The sequence below is a fragment of the Cyprinus carpio genome, chromosome A17 (genome assembly GCF_018340385.1).
Source record: "Cyprinus carpio isolate SPL01 chromosome A17, ASM1834038v1, whole genome shotgun sequence".
Classification (NCBI taxonomy): Eukaryota; Metazoa; Chordata; class Actinopteri; order Cypriniformes; family Cyprinidae; genus Cyprinus; species Cyprinus carpio.
Genome location: NC_056588.1, coordinates 6,621,593 through 6,640,302, shown reverse-complemented (window position 1 = coordinate 6,640,302; position 18,710 = coordinate 6,621,593). Strand labels below are relative to the sequence as shown.

The following is an 18,710-nucleotide window of genomic DNA, read 5'->3' as shown; positions in this document are numbered from 1 at the left end:
TTGCTCATATGCAGTGCATCTGGTGTACATGCAGCCAAAGAATAATGAAAGACGAGGAAGTTTCTTGAAGTTGCATGCCCATCACCGTTAAATGTAAGATGTGGAGACTTTATTACCAGTCCTGTCCAGCAGTAGTCACATAATGGCATGTAGAGGCGCGTGCTGCTGTGGCTGTGGTGCTGTGAATGAAGATAATGCGAGGTTCATAATGTTGCTGCTCCTCATCATCCTCTACCTCCTGTGCGGAGCCGCGGTCTTTTCAGCCCTGGAGCATCCCAAGGAGAGACAGGCGAAGGAAAAGTGGGTTCAGAGGTTTGAGCTTTTCAGCCAAAAGTACAATCTCAACAGAAGTGATCTGGAGAAGTTCTTGAGACATTATGAAGAGGCGAACATGGCAGGAATACGGGTGGACACCCTCAGACCACGCTGGGATTTTACTGGAGCCTTTTACTTTGTCGGTACTGTCGTGTCCACCATCGGTAAGAATGACACTTGAAATATTCTTAAATGTGTTGGTTATATAGTATGTCTAAATTTAAATTTACAATATATTTACAACGAATATAATAGTATGATAATATGCTAGTGTGTGTCACACTTTTCAATCTATCTTATAACCTAAAGTCTTGCCTGAAAAAAAAAAAAGTAGATACAGCTGCAGATACCTTATTGTTCTATTAGTGGGGCATATTCTCACAATGAAATCAGCCTATTATAACCTTTCAGAAAAGTCTAAACAGTTTAATGAAATAGGATGCAAATATATACAACCATTGCTTTAGCCAACGATTGTAATTAATAAACTCTGAAAAAAATTCTAATATTTAAAATATGTCCAAATGTTTGTTATTGTCCCTGCAATGATGTATGGAAACACTGCAAAAATAAGGATAGAATTCAAAAAATAAAAATATTCCAATTAAAGAGAGGTTTGAATTAAAAATAAAAAAAAGCATAACCTACAGCCCTACAGTATATGTGATACAGCTATTTATTATTTATTTATTGACTGATGCAAATAAACCACAGGAATTGTGTAGTAACAGTTTGCTTGTGTTGTTATATTTTACTTTAGTGTTCACATTGTTGTGTATTTATTTATTTATTTGTGGATGTATGTGTAAATACAGGATCTTTATGATTAAAAATGAATACATTTAGTTTAAATATATATATAAAACATGCTAGAACACAATGATGTAGTGTTGTAAATTGTGATATTGTATATGAGGTGAGGTATTGGACTATTGATGCAGGTCACTTCACCTGCATGTAATATAGTTTAAAGATTTTGAAGTGATTTTATTGGGCTTAACCTGAAATTTCGCAGCTTTTGAAAGCTTTGCTTTTGGTATAATATTAGACCTAACGCCTCAAGAACTGATATTTATTGATATTTATTTAACAGTCTGATACATGTTTTTTTTTAATACATTTCAATACATAATACATTTTAGATACATTTAAAGATGCTGTTTATCTACATTGAAGTCTACAGGTAATGCAATCAAAGATGTGTTTATGGAATTTTCCAGTTCCCCTTGTCTGTATTCCTCACTAATTCCAAGAAAATTTCCCTAAGGGGAACCCAACAAACACACAACTGTTAGTATTCCAAACGATGAACCGCAGACCTTTGTGACTTATACTGTCTTCTTCTCTTGCTGTTTTGTTTGTTTTCATTGCATCTCTTAGTGATCTGGTCACACCATGAAGCACCTTATATATGTGGTATCAGTGGCGTAGATGCAAAATGACTGCTTTGAGGGCAGTCTTGGCCTAATGGTTAGAGAGTCTGACTTGTAACCCAAAGGTCACGGTTTTGAGTCTCGGTACTGGCAGGGATTGTAGGTGGGGGGAGTGAATGAAGAGCACTCTCTTCCACCCTCAATACCACAACTGAGATGAGACCAACTGAGCAAGGCGCTGAATGACACAGCAAAAATAGCTGCCCACTGCTCCAGGTGTGTGTGTGTGTGTGTGTGTGTGTGTGTGTGTGTGTGTGTGTGTGTGTGTGTGTGTGTGTGTGTGTGTGTGTTCACTTGGATGTGTTAAAAGCAGAGCCCAATTCCGAGTATGGGACACCATACTTGGCCACACGTCATGTCACTTATGAAAAAAAAATCTTCAGACCTGAGCTGAGGATGTGAATGAGCTAGACTTCATGATGTCCTTCTCGTGAAGGGGAAAATCATCTATGAGAAGAATAATGCAATCCACTTGTTATTTGCAATTCAATCAGTGTGACAAACTAAAAGTTGGAGTCACCAATAACAACACTGTTCTCCAGCTCCAAGGAAGAAGAAGAGAATAGTTTGGGCGATTCAGCTCAATAAACAGCCTGCGGCATATATTGTTTATTCCCTTATATTTGGGTATAAATTAACGTTTCTTACTCTCATATTTCCCACAGGGTTTGGAATGACCACACCAGCCACAGTCGGTGGCAAAATCTTCCTGATATTTTATGGCCTCATTGGCTGTGCAGCCACCATATTATTTTTTAATCTGTTCTTGGAGAGAATGATAACAGTCTTGGCTTTTGTTCTCAAATCCTGCCATGAAGTCCAACGGCGACGCAAGGGAGTTTTACCTCACGACAGCAGACAAGACTCAAGCAATGCAAGGCTAAACAGTAAAGACAGTCTTGCAGGATGGAAGCCCTCAGTGTATTGTGTGATGTTGATCCTTTGTGTGGCAGCAATAATAATTTCTTGTTGTGCTTCGGCCATGTACTCCTCGATCGAGGGATGGGGATACTTGGATTCACTCTACTTCTGCTTTGTGGCATTTAGCACCATTGGTTTCGGGGATATGGTCAGCACTCAGCGGGCCAGTTACGAGAACCAAACCATCTACAGAATTGGCAATTTCTTCTTTATTTTAATGGGCGTTTGCTGCATTTACTCGCTATTCAACGTCATCTCCATTGTTATCAAGCAGGTGCTCAACTGGCTCCTGAAAAGGCTCAAGATCCCATGCCATCACTGCCCTGGGAGGTCTCTCCGGCTCCGTAGGAACGCAGTCATGCCGAGCCACGTCCGAACACGCGTTCGCAACATATCCATAGACACGGATGCAGTGAACGACAGCGAGACGGATGGACGCAGGATGTCTGGAGAGATGATCTCCATGAGAGACTTCCTGGCAGCTAATAAGGTCAACTTGGCGATCATGCAGAAACAACTGTCTGAGACTGCCAACGGCCATCCCAGGTCATGCGGGTCGACAAATAGACACAATGGATTTTCTGGTGGGGTCGGAGCCCTGGGCATAATGAATAATAGGCTTGCAGAAACCAGTGTGGACTGATAAATATAACTTTTACAAATAAAACAACACAATGGCTTTATGAAAAGCCAAATTGCACTGCCCAAAGTTTAGCAACTATTACTTTTATAATACAGATGTAGGTTCATACACAAAGTCTGTTATACGAGTTGAATGTTGTATAGTTGAAATATCCATTGCTGGATTAAAGGTAAAGAGAACGGAGAACTGAAGCTCAGGTCTGTTTCTAAGATTGATGTGCTGGGAGAGGCTTTGCTGCACAGAGTTTTGACTCAAACTCTCTCATGATTGCGATTTTTTTTCTTTTTTGTTATTGGAGGATGTTGCAATCAGCTAGAGCACTTTGTATGACAAAAAAAGCACAGATGTTACGCTGGTAGATCTACAGTGGGGTCCAAAGTCTGAGACCACTAGTCTGAATGTGTATTCTCTTTTATAAATAAAATGTACATGTTATACTATAAGCATTATAATTATTATTATAATAATTGCATGAAATTTAAACTGGTAAAATTAACACAAATTTCATAATTTTTTAAATTTCATAACTATTAATTGATAATAGTAATAGTACTTTGCTTGTCCCTCATGGTATTAATTACTGCAGCACTGATCAGATGATCCAAAGAGCATCTTAGACCTTCTTTGGAGTCACATCAATCTCACAAATTAACTTATTTGATTAGTGACCTAGAAATAGTTCGGAATCTTAGTATTAAATAAATTATTAAATATCATATACACACTAAAAACTTTGGAAGTTTTATGTTTAAAAAATAATACTCATTCAGCAAGGATGCACTAAATGTACAGAAAATATTTATAAACTTGCAAAATATTTCTATTTCAAATAAATGCTGTTATTTTGAAACTTCAATTCATCAAGAATCCGTAAAACGTTTATCATGGTTTCCACAAAAATTTTAAACAGCGCAACTGTCTGTAACATCGATCATAAATGTTTCTTGAGTAGCAACTCTACATTCTAATTGAAACAACATTTTACATTATTACTGTTTTTACTGAATTTTTGTTCAAATAAATGCACGCTTGATGAGCACAAGTGACTTAATAAGAAAAAATGTTACAGACCCAGAGCTTTTGAATATGCATGAATGTGGTCTGAGATTTTGATTGTGGTGTGAGACTTTGGACTCCTCTTTCTGTCAGCTTCTAAGCATTTCTTTTTAGGTTCTGCTGAAGAATCTAAGTGATAAGGTGATGCAAATTACATTCATCTGCCAGTAACTTACTGTCCTTTTCACTGTGTAGGTACAGTATGTAGATATGGGCATGAGGCATAAGGTGTGACGGTTGTGAGAGCGAGACAGCTCAAATGCCATCTGTTTCATGCATGACATTATACTGCAGATACTTCACAGTGTCTAGCAGCTGTATAGAATTCATAAGTCAACATACTGATTGAATTGCTTATCAGGTATTTCAGATTGTACAACCAGAAGCGCACAGAACAAAACGAACCATGTCGTTTAGAACTGTTCATGAAATATGTGCAATGCCAAATGGGTATGATGCAGGACATCAGATCATTTTCTCCAGCACTTTGTATCTTGAGCTCTGAAATCTGCTTACTTTATTTTGAGATGAATGATTGTACCTATGTAGAGGTGTAATGCATGATGAATTAATAAAATATGCTTTGCCAGATTTGCTGGTGAATCATGTAAATGTCAAAATGGGTGTGTGAATGTGTGATGAGAATTATCATTTTGAACAACATGTATCTTTAAGTTTCATTACTGTACATCATTTTTATTTACTTAATTTTACTTACTCTTTGTAATAATTTGGTCATAATTCTGATTTTGTCTCTCCTATTACTCTGTGGGTTAGCTCGCTGTCCTTTCATACAAAATTATATCCCGCTATCTTTTATCTCAGTTATGGATTGTTGTTAAAATTACTTGAGAGGACTTAAGTATTAATATTACTAAAATACTATTGCAGCGTTTATCCTGCTAGACCGACTGTTTTGTAATACTTTGTAAGGAAATATTTTTTATAGCGGAAGCTTTATAATGAAAATTATAAAATAATTAAAACTCAAGCCGCAGGTATTTATTTATTTGGTGATTGATAATGATAACTATGTCTATTGGATGTATAAGCAACAAAGTGAGATTACTGTTGTGCAAATCAGTATCTCATAATGCATGCTGTTAGCTGGTAAGTGAATATCTATTTCTTTAGATTGCTGAGTGAGTCCTGACATGTCTGTGTACGTGTGTCATGACATTCCCTCCATTATCATCTGTCACCAGCAGACTTGTGCCCCTCACCAGCTTTCACACCCACTAGTGTCGATATGATTCTGCTGTCACTTCAGTGGAATCCCAGAGGTGATGTGAAAGCAAAAGCAACTTTCCAAGCAGTAAAGGAAAAAGATGTTTTCTAGCATATTCTCTTCTTCTTATTTGTTCATTTTGGTCATTCATATTGTTGCACGAATAATCCCTGGGTTATTTGGATATGAACATATCTTGAATATTGTTGCACGCCTAATGCACATTTCTTGCCCTGTTTGCACAATTACAATAGTATAATCGACTCAAGAAGCCCTGGGTTATTTGGCTGTGATTAGATTTTCAAACACATGCACATACATAAGACCATTCTACAAACCAAAATTAACTCTAAAAAACATCATATGGGGTAAGTAAAAACGTGAAAGGTAACACAAAAATATCAAACCATTGTTTTGACCAACATTGTTTTTTAATAATATTATAAAATTGACATTGGTGGTACAGCCTACCTACTACTAAAGCAAGAAAATAAACATATAATCATTTAAATGTGTTTTGCTGTGCAATTTTGGGTATTTTAGTGGACACTGTTGTGCACTAGGTCAATTCATGGTGATTGCGATAAATGTCCACTAGAGGGCGCCCTGTCATGTAATAAAACTATAAATCCCCCTTTGCAGGTGTTGTAAGAAATTCAATCCAGTGCAGTCAAACATAACTTTTTATATTCTTACGTTTTTTTTAGAAGGTTTTTCCTCACACAAAATTAATATGTATTGAAACGGATTTGAGTCTTTCGTTAAAAGTACTATGCGAAATAAATAGTAAATATATATACTCTAAAGATTTTTTTTTTTTGTTTTATCTCGTTGAAAACATACAACTGGATGATTATCTGAATAATAATAATAATAAAAATAATATTTCAGAAAAGAAAATTAAGAAATATAAGCAGTAAATCCCATATTCTGTCGTCACATCCTCAGCGAATAAAAAGTCAGAAATTACATTTTTTCTGTTTTTTTCTCCGTGCAGCAGTTGGTGAAAAATAATCGAGGATGAAACTGTACCATATTCCACTGGATTTGTAGTCCGGCGCTCGACCAACTTCCATTCAGTTTGACTAGCCCGCCCGCCGAGAGGAACTACAACTCCCATGAACCCACCGCAGCGCTTCTGTTAATATCAATATGGCTTCTGTCAGTCAGACAAAGGCGAATCAGTTTATGCCTTGAAATGAAATCAAATTAGGGAAAGGTAGCGGGAGAGTCGGACATCGTCCTGTTTTGCTGGTTCATGTCTGGCGACGGGGATTAAAGGGACGGAAACACTGTCAGTTGAGTTGAATAAATGCTGCGGTGCACGGAGGCCCCGCACGCGCACAATCAGGTAAGTATGAGATGCCAAATTATAAGAAAGGCGTCATTTGTTAAATCTGTCTAGAGACATGAAATGTGCTTTTACGTGTAAATGGCACTCGGGGGGAAATGAGCTCGTTTTGACCGCTGGCTCGCATGTAAAGTCGCATCTGCTCTCATTCTGTGCTGGGATAGGGGTTCAGAGGAGAAATGCCAGCAACTGTGCAACAACTGACACTGTACTGACATTGGTGAAATCAACTAATAGTTGTGTTGATGCTCATCTCTTTGCATTTATTATTATTATGACTATTATTACTTATTTATAAATCATGTTTTGTTTTGTCGTTTGAGGGCGTGTAACAAAAAAAAAGTGCTGACTGCATTCTAGACACTGCTTGTTATATTTGGGTAAAAAAGTGACATATTAGGGTAAGGTGACGTCTGCAAATAATTATCTTCAAAATCAATGAAAATTATAATTATCAAATGCATCAAGGTGGCCCTATTAATACCACCCAAATTCAAAGTTGTGCATTTTTTTTTTAAAGATACTGTACATTAATAGTTTTTCAATAAAGTGTATATGCATTATACGATTAATACAGTCCAAACACGTTATTTTTGTCATAAACTGATCAAATTAAATTGCTTAATTTACTTGCAAATATTATAAACCCAGAGCGTTTTTTTTTTTTTTTTTTGATGTACTATACATGTGTATCTCATCATGCTTTTTATAGTAAATATTTCACATTACATTACATGAAATAAGATCATTTAGATGCGTTTTTTGATTGACCAACCCAACAAATGCAAAAACTGCTGATGAAGCTAAAATATGGATTATGGTTTTAGTATTTTGCACTTTTCAGCATCTATTCAGCGATAACCAAAGTCAGTCTGGATGTTTCTCTACTCTTACCTTGGTCCCTTCAACCTGTTCTTATCACTTATCTTATGACAGTTTGCATTTTGTTTGGCTGAGCATCTATCCGGAGTGTAGCTTTCATTCTCAGTCTCAGTTTCTTAGCCAGTGCAACAAGCTGATGAGACTTTCTTTTTTTGGGCCGTATCGTTTAATTTTCTCAGAGTGGCCAGTTTGTCCCCACAATGAAAATAATGTAAGCGGGTAAAGTTTATCAAATAAAAGAATGCGTTTGAGCACAAATGAATTCAGTTAATGTTTTTATATGAGGTTAAGTCTTAGCTTAGTATGCTTATATGAAGCAGGGAATAGGGGTTAATAGTGCACATTATAAGCATTCATTATAAGCCCTCGTGACAAAAACGTTGTGTTTATGAATTATAATTACAGAGCTTTAAATCTTTTTATATAATCTATATATATATATATATATATATATATATATATATATATATATATATATTTTTATTTTTTTTTCTTTTTCTATCCTCTAAAATAATTTATATAATGTTTTTATTAAATATGATTATTAACAATTTTATCTATTTTTTATGATATTCTATTTATAACTGTTGTTGTTCTTCTGCAACTTTGTGAGCATCACTTAGGCTGTGTCATGTACTTGCTATTCATGATCTTTTAAAATGCAAAGTATTGCCTTTGAATGTCAGGAAAATAAATAATATCAGGATGTATTTGATTTATTATCTCTTAATTTTAACTATTTTTATCAATATGCAGCCGACACTGGAAAAAAGCTTCTTCAGTGGCATCAACAGCTTTGATGCAGTTTTGTGTGACCTAAATATTCATTTTATTTGTGTAATGTTATGCCCACAGTTTCTGTAGATGTTATTCATATTCACTTTATTTATAGAGATATAACTTTAATTGTAGAAGCACAGTGGTCATCAGGTACTACAGACGATGTGTTCTGGATGTTTTCTATTTTCATTGAACAGTGGGCATGACGGTCTAATAATTACCAGCTGTCAATTACATATGTAATAGATGCGAGTTACTTATGCAACAAATTGGCTGTAAAAAGTGTTTAAAATTGTAGAGAATAGAAGTAAAGGGAGATTTGGACTTTTTGGATGCTTTGCTGATGAACAGAACCAGGGGCATAAGGCCAAAATCAACTTTGATCGTGAGCTGCTGTAAAACAGATGAGTCTCCTGCAAACTCCTGCCTCAGTACTATCGTTTCATAACTATAATCTATAGATGCTTTTATGCTTCCATGCATATGTCAGATAAGACCATGAATATGCATATAAAAGAAACAATGAGCAACTCTGAAGTCCTCAGAGCATTAATACATTATTAAAATTGCATGCACACCAGTAGCCTTGCATTTAATGCTTGATGTAGCAAGATTGCATCTCTCTTGATGATTGTTATTGTTAAAAGTAGAGATGCATTTTGCATTATTAAACATTTATTTGTGTTACTAGTTTCATGTGTGCAGGCCAGTTAACCGAGTTGGTTTGTCATTAAGTGACAGTTTAATCTCAGTAGAAGCGGTTGTGCGTGCTGTGGTTTAACACGTCTCCATATGGGCGATTGTGTCACTGTGGTTCGGCTAGCTTATTCAAAACCAGATTTGATGTCTAAGGTGACACCTTTACATTTGGAATGTTTTTGTATTTCCATATCAGAAAGCCTGATAATATATATGTGGCGCACACATCAGTTGGACAATAGGGGATTGTTATTTTATGACTTGCATTGTTCGGTTTCTCCCGCTAAAGGCTTGTTACAAGGTTTGTGTACTGTAAAATGAATACTGAACAAATCCTTAAAACCTCCTAGATTTATTGTTGTTTTTGCTGATTTGCTGTATCTGCTGCCTGTGGATAATTAAACCTTTTGAAGCTTTTTGAGGGTGCTTGGGTGAGCAGAATTTTTTTTTATGCATTTCATGCAGCGCAGACACCAGGAGACAGTCGTACTCGCTCATCAGCAGAATTTATTCTTGAAGAACATGTCGCAGGAATGTTGAAATCTTCATTTTGTTAAAAGGAGCCTCCCCGGTTTCTCGTTTGCTTGATTGCATTACACTGTGCCATATGGAATGCATATTGCGCTGGCACGAGTTTTGCATTTGCAGCATCATAAGTTGTAGCTTCCTTTTAAAACTCGAAATTAATTGAAATACGGTGTGTTACGGGATGACAATTAAGCAGACGCATGTGTGTGTGTGTGTGTGTGGGCAACAGCCTGGCATTGAGAGAACTATTCTCAGACAAACACTCGTATGCAGTGATTCATGCTCAGCTTCTTCACTGAAAGTAGGTTGACCGCCTCGGATGGAATTTTTCTTGGCAGTTTTCCCTAAAGTTAACCTCCTTCCCCCTCCTCACGTGTCCCAGCATTCTGCTGTTTAAAGTCTATTAAAATTCTGTGGTAATACATGCAGTGTCTTTGCCTTGACCTCAGACAGACTATGCACTTCTGTTGCAATGAGTGGTCAATAAAGGTACGGTGACTTTCTTGGAAAAATAATGCTTCAGTTAGAGCTCCACTGCATTTCCTAGACAAAAACATTGTTTTTTTGGGGTTTTTTTTGAGACTGTTATTATGACTTTTATACACTATGCAGCCATGTGTCATCATTTATCAGCATGAGTTTAAGGATTTCTTCCAACATCAATTCTCTAAAGCAGCAGCTCTCTCTCTTTTTGTTGACAGAATGTCCCATTATACAGATGAGCCTCGTTTTACCATTGAGCAGATCGACTTGCTGCAGCGGCTACGTCGGAGCGGCATGACAAAGCAAGAAATCTTGAATGCCCTGGACACCCTCGACCGGCTAGACCGCGAGCACGTGGAGAAGTTCGGCCACCGGCACGCCCACGGCGGAAGTGGGACAGCTGGCATCAATCACGGCAACGCCACCACCTCTTCCAACTCCTGCACTACCTCCTCTAACAACCTCACAGCCTCTTCTTCGACGACCTCTACAGCCACGCAGACGGGTTACCGTGGCAACGGCCTCTCTCCGTCCCCTAGCAACAGCTATGACACCTCCCCGCCCCCGACTGTCCCCACCCCCGTGCCGGTAGTAGCACCCATGGTCCAAAATGGACGGGACAGCCTCGGCGCTATGCCCAACGGTAAGCTCTCCCCGCCCCGCTTCGCTGTTAGCAACACCTCTTCGCGGGCCTTCACTTTCGAGCACCCAGATGAGGAAATGGACATTGATGATAAAGTCGAGGAGCTCATGAGGTGAGTGGGAAACAATCACAATAGGACAGTTCTCATTCAGATAAAAAAAAAAAAAAAAACTTTTTGTATCCTGATTTAAATGTGTTGAACTTGAGGACGGCTACCATACAAAAACAATACAATATTTTTTTAAATAAATTGTGTATTTGGAAGCTGCATCATACACTGTATAAACAACAACAAAATACCCAGTTTAGTCCAATTCATGAACAGTTGACTCTTATGAACAATTCTTTTAGAAGAATCAATCAAAAGGAGTCACAAATGAATTCAGCAGCCTAGAATGCCTCATTAAGACTGAATCTGACTCACTCATTAACTTCAGTCGTATCTGAACTAAAATAAACTGTATATTTGCAGTTTTTGAAGCTTAAATGAATGTTATTAATGCTGACTGGTTGTTGATATGACAACATATAGATACAGGCATTAGGAACATTTTTGTTGTATTAAATGGTTCTTTAAGAAATGTTACCAAAAATAGTGTTGATGTAAGATGAGATTTGATGTCTCTCTCTCTCTGTTGTTGTAGAATGGACAGTGCTATAATTAAAGAAGAGATTAAAGCGTTCTTGGGGAACCGGCGAATATCACAGGCAGTAGTTGCCCAAGTTACAGGTTAGTTTGCTCTGGCTTTTTGTTTTCCAGAATAAATAATAAATATATTGTGATTTATGCTGTGACCGTAATATTTCCCTAGTTATTTTTTATAATAAAAAGGAGACCTGTTAAAGCACACCGTAATATTTTATGTCGCTTCTAGCATAATGCTATATTCCAGTAACATTTATACAGAAATGTCAGCTGTATGGCTGCTTTTTATTAGACTTGTGGGACTTGTCATGGCATGCCTTCGAGAGGCATATGCGAGTCAGTTTTTGCTCTTATAAGCTGTGTGTGGTTGTCCTCAGGTATCAGTCAGAGCCGGATCTCTCATTGGCTCCTCCAGCAGGGCTCAGACCTCAGCGAGCAGAAGAAAAGAGCCTTCTACCGCTGGTACCAGCTAGAGAAAACTACACCTGGTAATACCCAACCCCAGTGTCCTTTACCCTATAGCACTTCCAACAACTTTCTAGCATTTCTATCATCTAATAATAGCTCTATCTCTAAACTCAAGACATCACAATCATGAGATATCTTTGAATGATAAAAATGTAGTTTCACATCCTACTTGTGTAATGCAGGTTTTAACTTAATTAATTGATCGTGTACATTCGCAGTTGTTTTTACATTTCATATCACGTTTTGCAATGCTTGCATAATAAAAAAAAAACATTAATAATTTAATCTTTATCAAATCTCAAAATGAATATGCATTTTTCATACTGTACATTATAATGTTTTGATGCATAAATTCTGTTTTACAATTATTTATTTAGTTCACTAAGGTCTGGTGTACCATATGTGTACTCAATGGGCATATCATAATATCTATCGAAATAGCAAGTAATATCAATACAGTGCTGCTTTGCACATTGCATATATTTTATATTACTATTTTATTTAAAAAAAAATTATTGTAAAATTGGGTAAATCAAGAAGACCAGTGAGACATTTCAAAATGCTTGATTTCACAAGTTGCCATATTTTTGATTTATTTTATTGTTTTGTCATTTGATACTATTTTCATTTTCTTTTATATTGAATTTTGTATGTTTAATATACTTGTGACATTAAATGACATTAAATGGTGCTTAATATAAACCTTAAAAGCATAGCTCACCCAAAAATGAAAATTCTGTCATCTACTCGAGTCGTAGTATGGAAAAAATACTGTGGAAGTCAATGGCTACCCTTAACTCTTTGGTTAGCAACACTCTTCAAAATATCCTCTCTTGTGTTCAGTAGAAGAAAAAAAAAATTCATACAGGTTTGGAATAACTTGAGGCTGACAGAATTTAATTTTTGGGTTAACTCTCCCTTTAATATATGCATGTATACAGCATTAAATAGCTCTGGCAAAAAAGGAATAAATTGTTTATTTGTGTTGACCTGTATTAGTTTGACATGAGTCTTTAATCTCAGAAAATCTTGAGCTCCTTTAGTTTCATTCAGACTGATCTGAGGAAAGATATCAGGTATTGAGTGAATAGGTTATAAGGTCATGACCCAAACCCCAGAGCGGCAGTTTTCTCATTATCATTTGCTTCCGGACACAGTGAAAAGCCTTTGGTCTATCAGAAAGTCTTTCCTCAGAAGCACACAGACTGTCACCCTTATGACACTTCCTCTGAGATGACACGTCATGTTTGTGTCCCAGGTGCAACTCTAGCGATGCGGCCCACCCCGATGGCCCTGGAGGACATTGTGGAGTGGCGTCAAACCCCTCCTCCCATTAGCAGCACCCAGGGCAGCTTCCGTCTGCGGCGTGGCAGCCGCTTCACCTGGAGGAAAGAGTGTCTGGCGGTGATGGAGAGGTGAGAGGATGTGGTAAAGTGTGTGATTGGTCAGGACAGGTCATTGTAGGTCATTCCAGGATAATGACCTTTTGATTTTGAAACAATGATCTTTGAGGTAACACTTTACAAGAAGATTCCATTTAGTTAAATACATTAGTGAACAAGAACAAACAATGAAAAATAATTCTAAATCATTTTTAATGTTAATGTTTATTAATACAGTAATAAAATTAAAAGTTTAGTTATTTGTTAACATTATTTAATGGACTTAGAATGAACAGTTGTACTTTTATTAATGAACTATAACAGAGATTAGTAAATACTGTAACAAATACTTATTATTCTTTCATTTTAGTGAAATCCATTAACTCATGCCACTGTTTTAATTTATCAAGAATTGTGAAATTTCACTGGAACTGATATTGATTAATGAAATATTGGTATTGTGACAAGCTAGACTGAATAAAGTCATAATGCAATCATATGCAATAATACATTTAAAGCTATAAAATGTGTCATAAAAAGGTTATCTGCCTTACGTTATGTTTATCTTATGTTTTTGCACAAGTATTTCAATGACAACCAATACCCCGATGAAGCCAAACGAGAGGAAATTGCCAACGCCTGCAATGCAGTTATTCAGAAACCAGGTAGGATAAATAAGATGAATGCATGTGTAAATGCCTGTTATCGTGGCCCCAGACGTTATTGATGAGCTCTGCTGTGATTTGATTAAGGAAAGAAGCTTTCAGATCTTGAGAGGGTCACGTCTCTGAAAGTTTACAACTGGTTTGCCAACAGACGGAAGGAAATTAAGAGAAGAGCCAACATAGGTAATGTTGAAGCCCTCTGGGGACAGACAAAGCTCGAATTTCACTCAACAATGCATTTTGAATATGGACAATGTAATTATTTCCATTGCATTGTTGTCGCCATGCTGCAGCTGTCTCATTCAAAATGTGCATTCCTCAGAAATATTGAATTAACAGAAAAATGCCTTTCAGAAAACTCAGTTCTATCATGTTGGGTATATCCTAATGGGCTCAGATATGTTATGGCAAGGTCTGTTTTTTTCTAAGAAGCAGCAATCCTGGAGAGTCATGGGATTGATGTCCAAAGCCCGGGAGGTCATTCCAACAGTGATGAGATCGATGGAAATGACTACGGTGAGGCAGTAGCTGCTGACCAAGTTTTGGGAATGGTAAGGGATTTGTTTTTTATTTTATATATATATATATATATATGTATGTATATATATATATATATATATATATATATATATATATATATATATATATATATATGAATCAACCTTTCCAACATATTTTATTTCCATATATTTAAAAGAATAATTTTTAAGAATAATTGTATTTTATATATAACAATATTTAGTTTTTTTTTTCTTTTTTTTTTCTTTTTAATTTAATTGACTAACACCAATTAGCTAATAATTATTGTCATGTCGTTATGGCTGATAATCACTAACTGGCCAATATTAAAATTCTATACTAATTTGGAAAAAATAACTAATAACATTTTGCAAGATTACTGTTTTTTCTGTATGTTTGATCAAATAAATGCAGCCTTGATGAACATAAGAAACATTAAAAATTGTTCTGATCCCAAACTTTTTAACGGTAGTGTGTTTGTGTGTGTGTGTGTGTGTATATATATATATATGTGTGTGTGTGTGTGTGTGTGTGTGTGTGTGTGTGTGTGTGTGTGTGTGTGTGTGTGTATATGAATGTGTGTATATATATATATATATATATATATATATATATATATATATATATATATATATATATATATATATATACGGGTGTGTGTGTGTGTTAGTATGCCAAATATTTTTTGATAGTATATGGTTCATATATCATATAATTTATCATATATTAATTAAAAATCCCGGCTTATACCGATTAACTAGTAATTATTATGTTATGGCTGATAATCACTAAATGATCAATATTGAAATTTTATGCTGTTTTGTAAATAAAATAAATCCCTTTAAATGTTGCAAATGAATTTAGGAAAGACATCAGAGGTAAATCTGAATTTGAAAATGGGGGAAATGGACATGCACAATTAAATATCCAACACCAGCCAACATAAATCTAATAAATAAATAAATAAAATCTCTAAAATCAACTAGGAATCAAACTGGTAGCAACATACCATGAGTTGTATGAACTATTAATGCTCCTTTGACTTTTAAAGACACAACGTCATTCAAACAGGTTTGCGAGGCAAAAGCAGAAGGCTTCAAAACAATCTCTGGTTCTCTGCTTTCTTATAGGATGACAACACCGGCCCAAACGAACACCAGGACCCCATAGCTTTGGCAGTGGAGATGGCCGCTGTCAATCACAGCATCCTGGCACTGGCGAGGCAGGGCGGAGCCACCGGGGACATCAAAACAGAGGTGCTGGACGACGAGTGAGAATCCGCCCTTTGACATGGAGCACGGAGGGAAGCCGAAGAAGAAATGTGGGGTTACGCAATTAAAGCCAAACAGTTTGTGCGAGAACTATGATTATGAGGAATATGGCCAGGTCGTGGATGACCAAAGTGAATGCGGAGGTTATAAAGACTGTTAACCCAACATTCCTCCCTTCCACCTCTCTCCTGCGTGTGACGCCTCAATACTCTTTTCATTAAAGCCGTTCTCCTACACGCAGCAGGTCGGGGAGGCGCTGCGATTAAACTGTTGATGAAACACGTTCACTAAAAACTTCATGCAACATATCACCCTGCCATCTCACACTAGGATAGTGAATTTCGCCTCTGTTTTTCCTTCTTTCAGGAAGTCTTCTTTGCAGGATATAAGAGGTCAGTATCATACTAAATCCTCACTGCCTCAGTCTCTCCAGGGAAAGTGTGTTGGGAAGCATATTCTCTCTCACTTCTTAACTTATTTCTTTATGTACGTGCAGTCCAGCGTTGCTGAAATTGCGTTTTAACTTGTACAGCTGACACCAGGGTCTAAAGTTAACACTTGCCTACCACCTTCGCCAAGCAGTAGCAGACTAGAAAATCAAAAAAAAAATTGCTGAGAAGTGCAAAATAGTTACATGATTCAAAATGGTCTGTTAAGGAAGTCTTGAACGTTTATTTCTGGCGGTCTACGTTAAATGTGTTTTTGCATTCAAAAACAGCTCTTGGTTTGGACATGGTTTTAAAAACATTTTAAACTTTTATGTTTAAATAACGTTGTTTTAAAAGTTATTTTAACTTCATATGTTGTCTCAAAAATGGCTGAGACACTCAAAAAAACATTGTGATACAGTGCAACAGCCAAAGACGTCTTTCTGAATGTGTATAGCTATAGTGACGGTGTTTAAACAACGTGAATTTAAAGACTCTACTCCTCTCCTATGAGTTTCACCATGCAAAATGTCGTATAGCTAATGTGAAGCATGCTAATTAAAGCATCACCACTTAAAGATCTAAACTAAAAGCAAAAAATAATAATGTAAATTAAATAATTGGTTGTTGGATGATTAGTAGTAACTTAAAACTAAACATATTACTATCTTAAAGGAGTTCACCCAAACATTTGAATTTGCTGAAAATGTACTCACACTCAGGCCTTCCGAGATACAGATGTGTTTGTTTCTTCGTCAGATTTGAAGGAATTTAGCATCACATCACTTGCTCACCAGTGGATCCTCTGCAGTGAATGGGTGCCGTCAGAATGAGAGTCCAAACAGCTGATAGAAATATCACAATAATCCACCAGTAATCGATTAATGTCTTATGAAGTGAAAAGCAGCATGTTTGTAAGAAACATCCATAATTGAGGTATTTTTAACTTTGAAGCAATGCTAAATTTCTCCAAATCTGCTCAGATGAAGAAACAAACACATCTTCATCTTAGAGATTCTTCATGGCCTGAGAGTGAGAAAATGTTCTGCAAATTTTCATTTTTGTGTGAACTGTTCCTTTAAGAGCTTCATTCGTGGCAGTCGCTAATCAGTGCTATGTATCTTTTGCGATTTGCACGTTTTGTCACTAAATTTAGTTGTCACTGTGACAAAAACAGTTTAAGTACAACAAAATACAGTTTTATGAGCAGTATGAAATACTTGTAGTCATAAAATTGGCAAAATGTTCATTCTGGACCCTGGTTGTCAGTGTAAAAGTTGCATAGGACTGTTTTTGCAGTACCATAACTGGCCTGCTGGCTTCAGCAATTACGTATTGCACTTTTAATTACTAGCGGCAGCTTATTTATGTTCCTGTCGCTACACAACTGTGCATCTCTGCAGGGAGGCGTCGAAGGCTTCAGTTTCCAGACAGCCTACTCGTGAAGATTGTGCCATTATATTTCAGCATTAGCAGACTAGAAATTCAGTCGGGCTCTTCTGCAGGCCTCTCTAAAAGCAATCAGACAACAGCCGTTTATTTGAACGTTTATAACCTCAAAGTGTTCTACTCAGCCAATAACTGTGCGAACGTTTCAGCAGCACGCGGCTGGAAAGTGATGTAGCATTGGGAATTTCTTTGTCTCAGCGAACGGGAAAACACTTGACAATCAGGGTGACGACGTTCCCATACAAAAAATCTGTTGGTGTTTGCCCATGTGTCCAAATAATGGGTTTCTCTGGAAAGTAATGATATCTAAAGTCCCTTCGATGGGGATTAATAACCGTTATTTCAGAAATTAAAGTGGATTTAACCACTCTAATAATTATCCCATGTAATTGCTTGTTTGTTTTTTGTTGAATATTCACAAAATGTCACTTTAAGGGGGAGGGTTATGGTGCTTTGGGTTCTTTACCCCAACATACATATATATCTATTTTTTTGTTTCGTAAGGTACTGTTTCAAAGAAAGAAGATGGACAAGTTCAGGTTATTTTTATTTGTGCTTCAGAATTGAACTATGGTGCTTGTTTTAAAAAAGGAATGGAGATATTAACCACATGCCCTCTCCCACCTTTTACAGTCTTTCCTCTTTGCCTTTTAGGAAGCTGCTTTCTGTGTGTAATGCACATCATTGCAGTCACAAATAAGCTTTTTTTTAGATGTATCAAAATAGCTATCGGATGACAAACCTGTGAAAAGTATCAGCTGCTTCAAAAGTTCTCTCAGAATGTCTGAAATACCATTTCAACTCATCAACACACCTTTGTTCCTATTGAGCGTAAGATTTCAGTCGATGAGATCGCCGCTAGCTAACAAGCAAGCTCGTATTTAAAAAGTCAGTCGCAGCCGAGCGTGATTTTTGAACAT

At 36.6% G+C, this 18,710-nt stretch overlaps 1 protein-coding gene and 1 pseudogene across 1 annotated transcript; both read left to right on the top strand.

The window, feature by feature from the left end:
• The first annotated feature begins 99 nt into the window (after window positions 1-99).
• On the top strand, window positions 100-5,252 carry LOC109085576 (potassium channel subfamily K member 13-like). The gene is made up of 2 exons (XM_019100113.2): window positions 100-479; window positions 2,414-5,252. Exons 1-2 carry the CDS (start codon window positions 143-145, stop codon window positions 3,310-3,312), a joined length of 1,236 nt encoding a protein of 411 aa, XP_018955658.2. The 5' UTR covers window positions 100-142; the 3' UTR covers window positions 3,313-5,252.
• Window positions 5,253-6,655: 1,403 nt separating this feature from the next.
• LOC109085578 lies at window positions 6,656-18,179 on the top strand (annotated as a pseudogene).
• Window positions 18,180-18,710: the final 531 nt, after the last annotated feature.

Bases quoted from the DNA above. Each gene is read 5' to 3' on its own strand.
- LOC109085576 (XM_019100113.2), top strand. From the start codon at position 143: ATGGCATGTAGAGGCGCGTGCTGCTGTGGCTGTGGTGCTGTGAATGAA. The intron at 480-2,413 runs GTAAGAATGACA...TATTTCCCACAG, and splicing joins TACTGTCGTGTCCACCATCG to GGTTTGGAATGACCACACCA.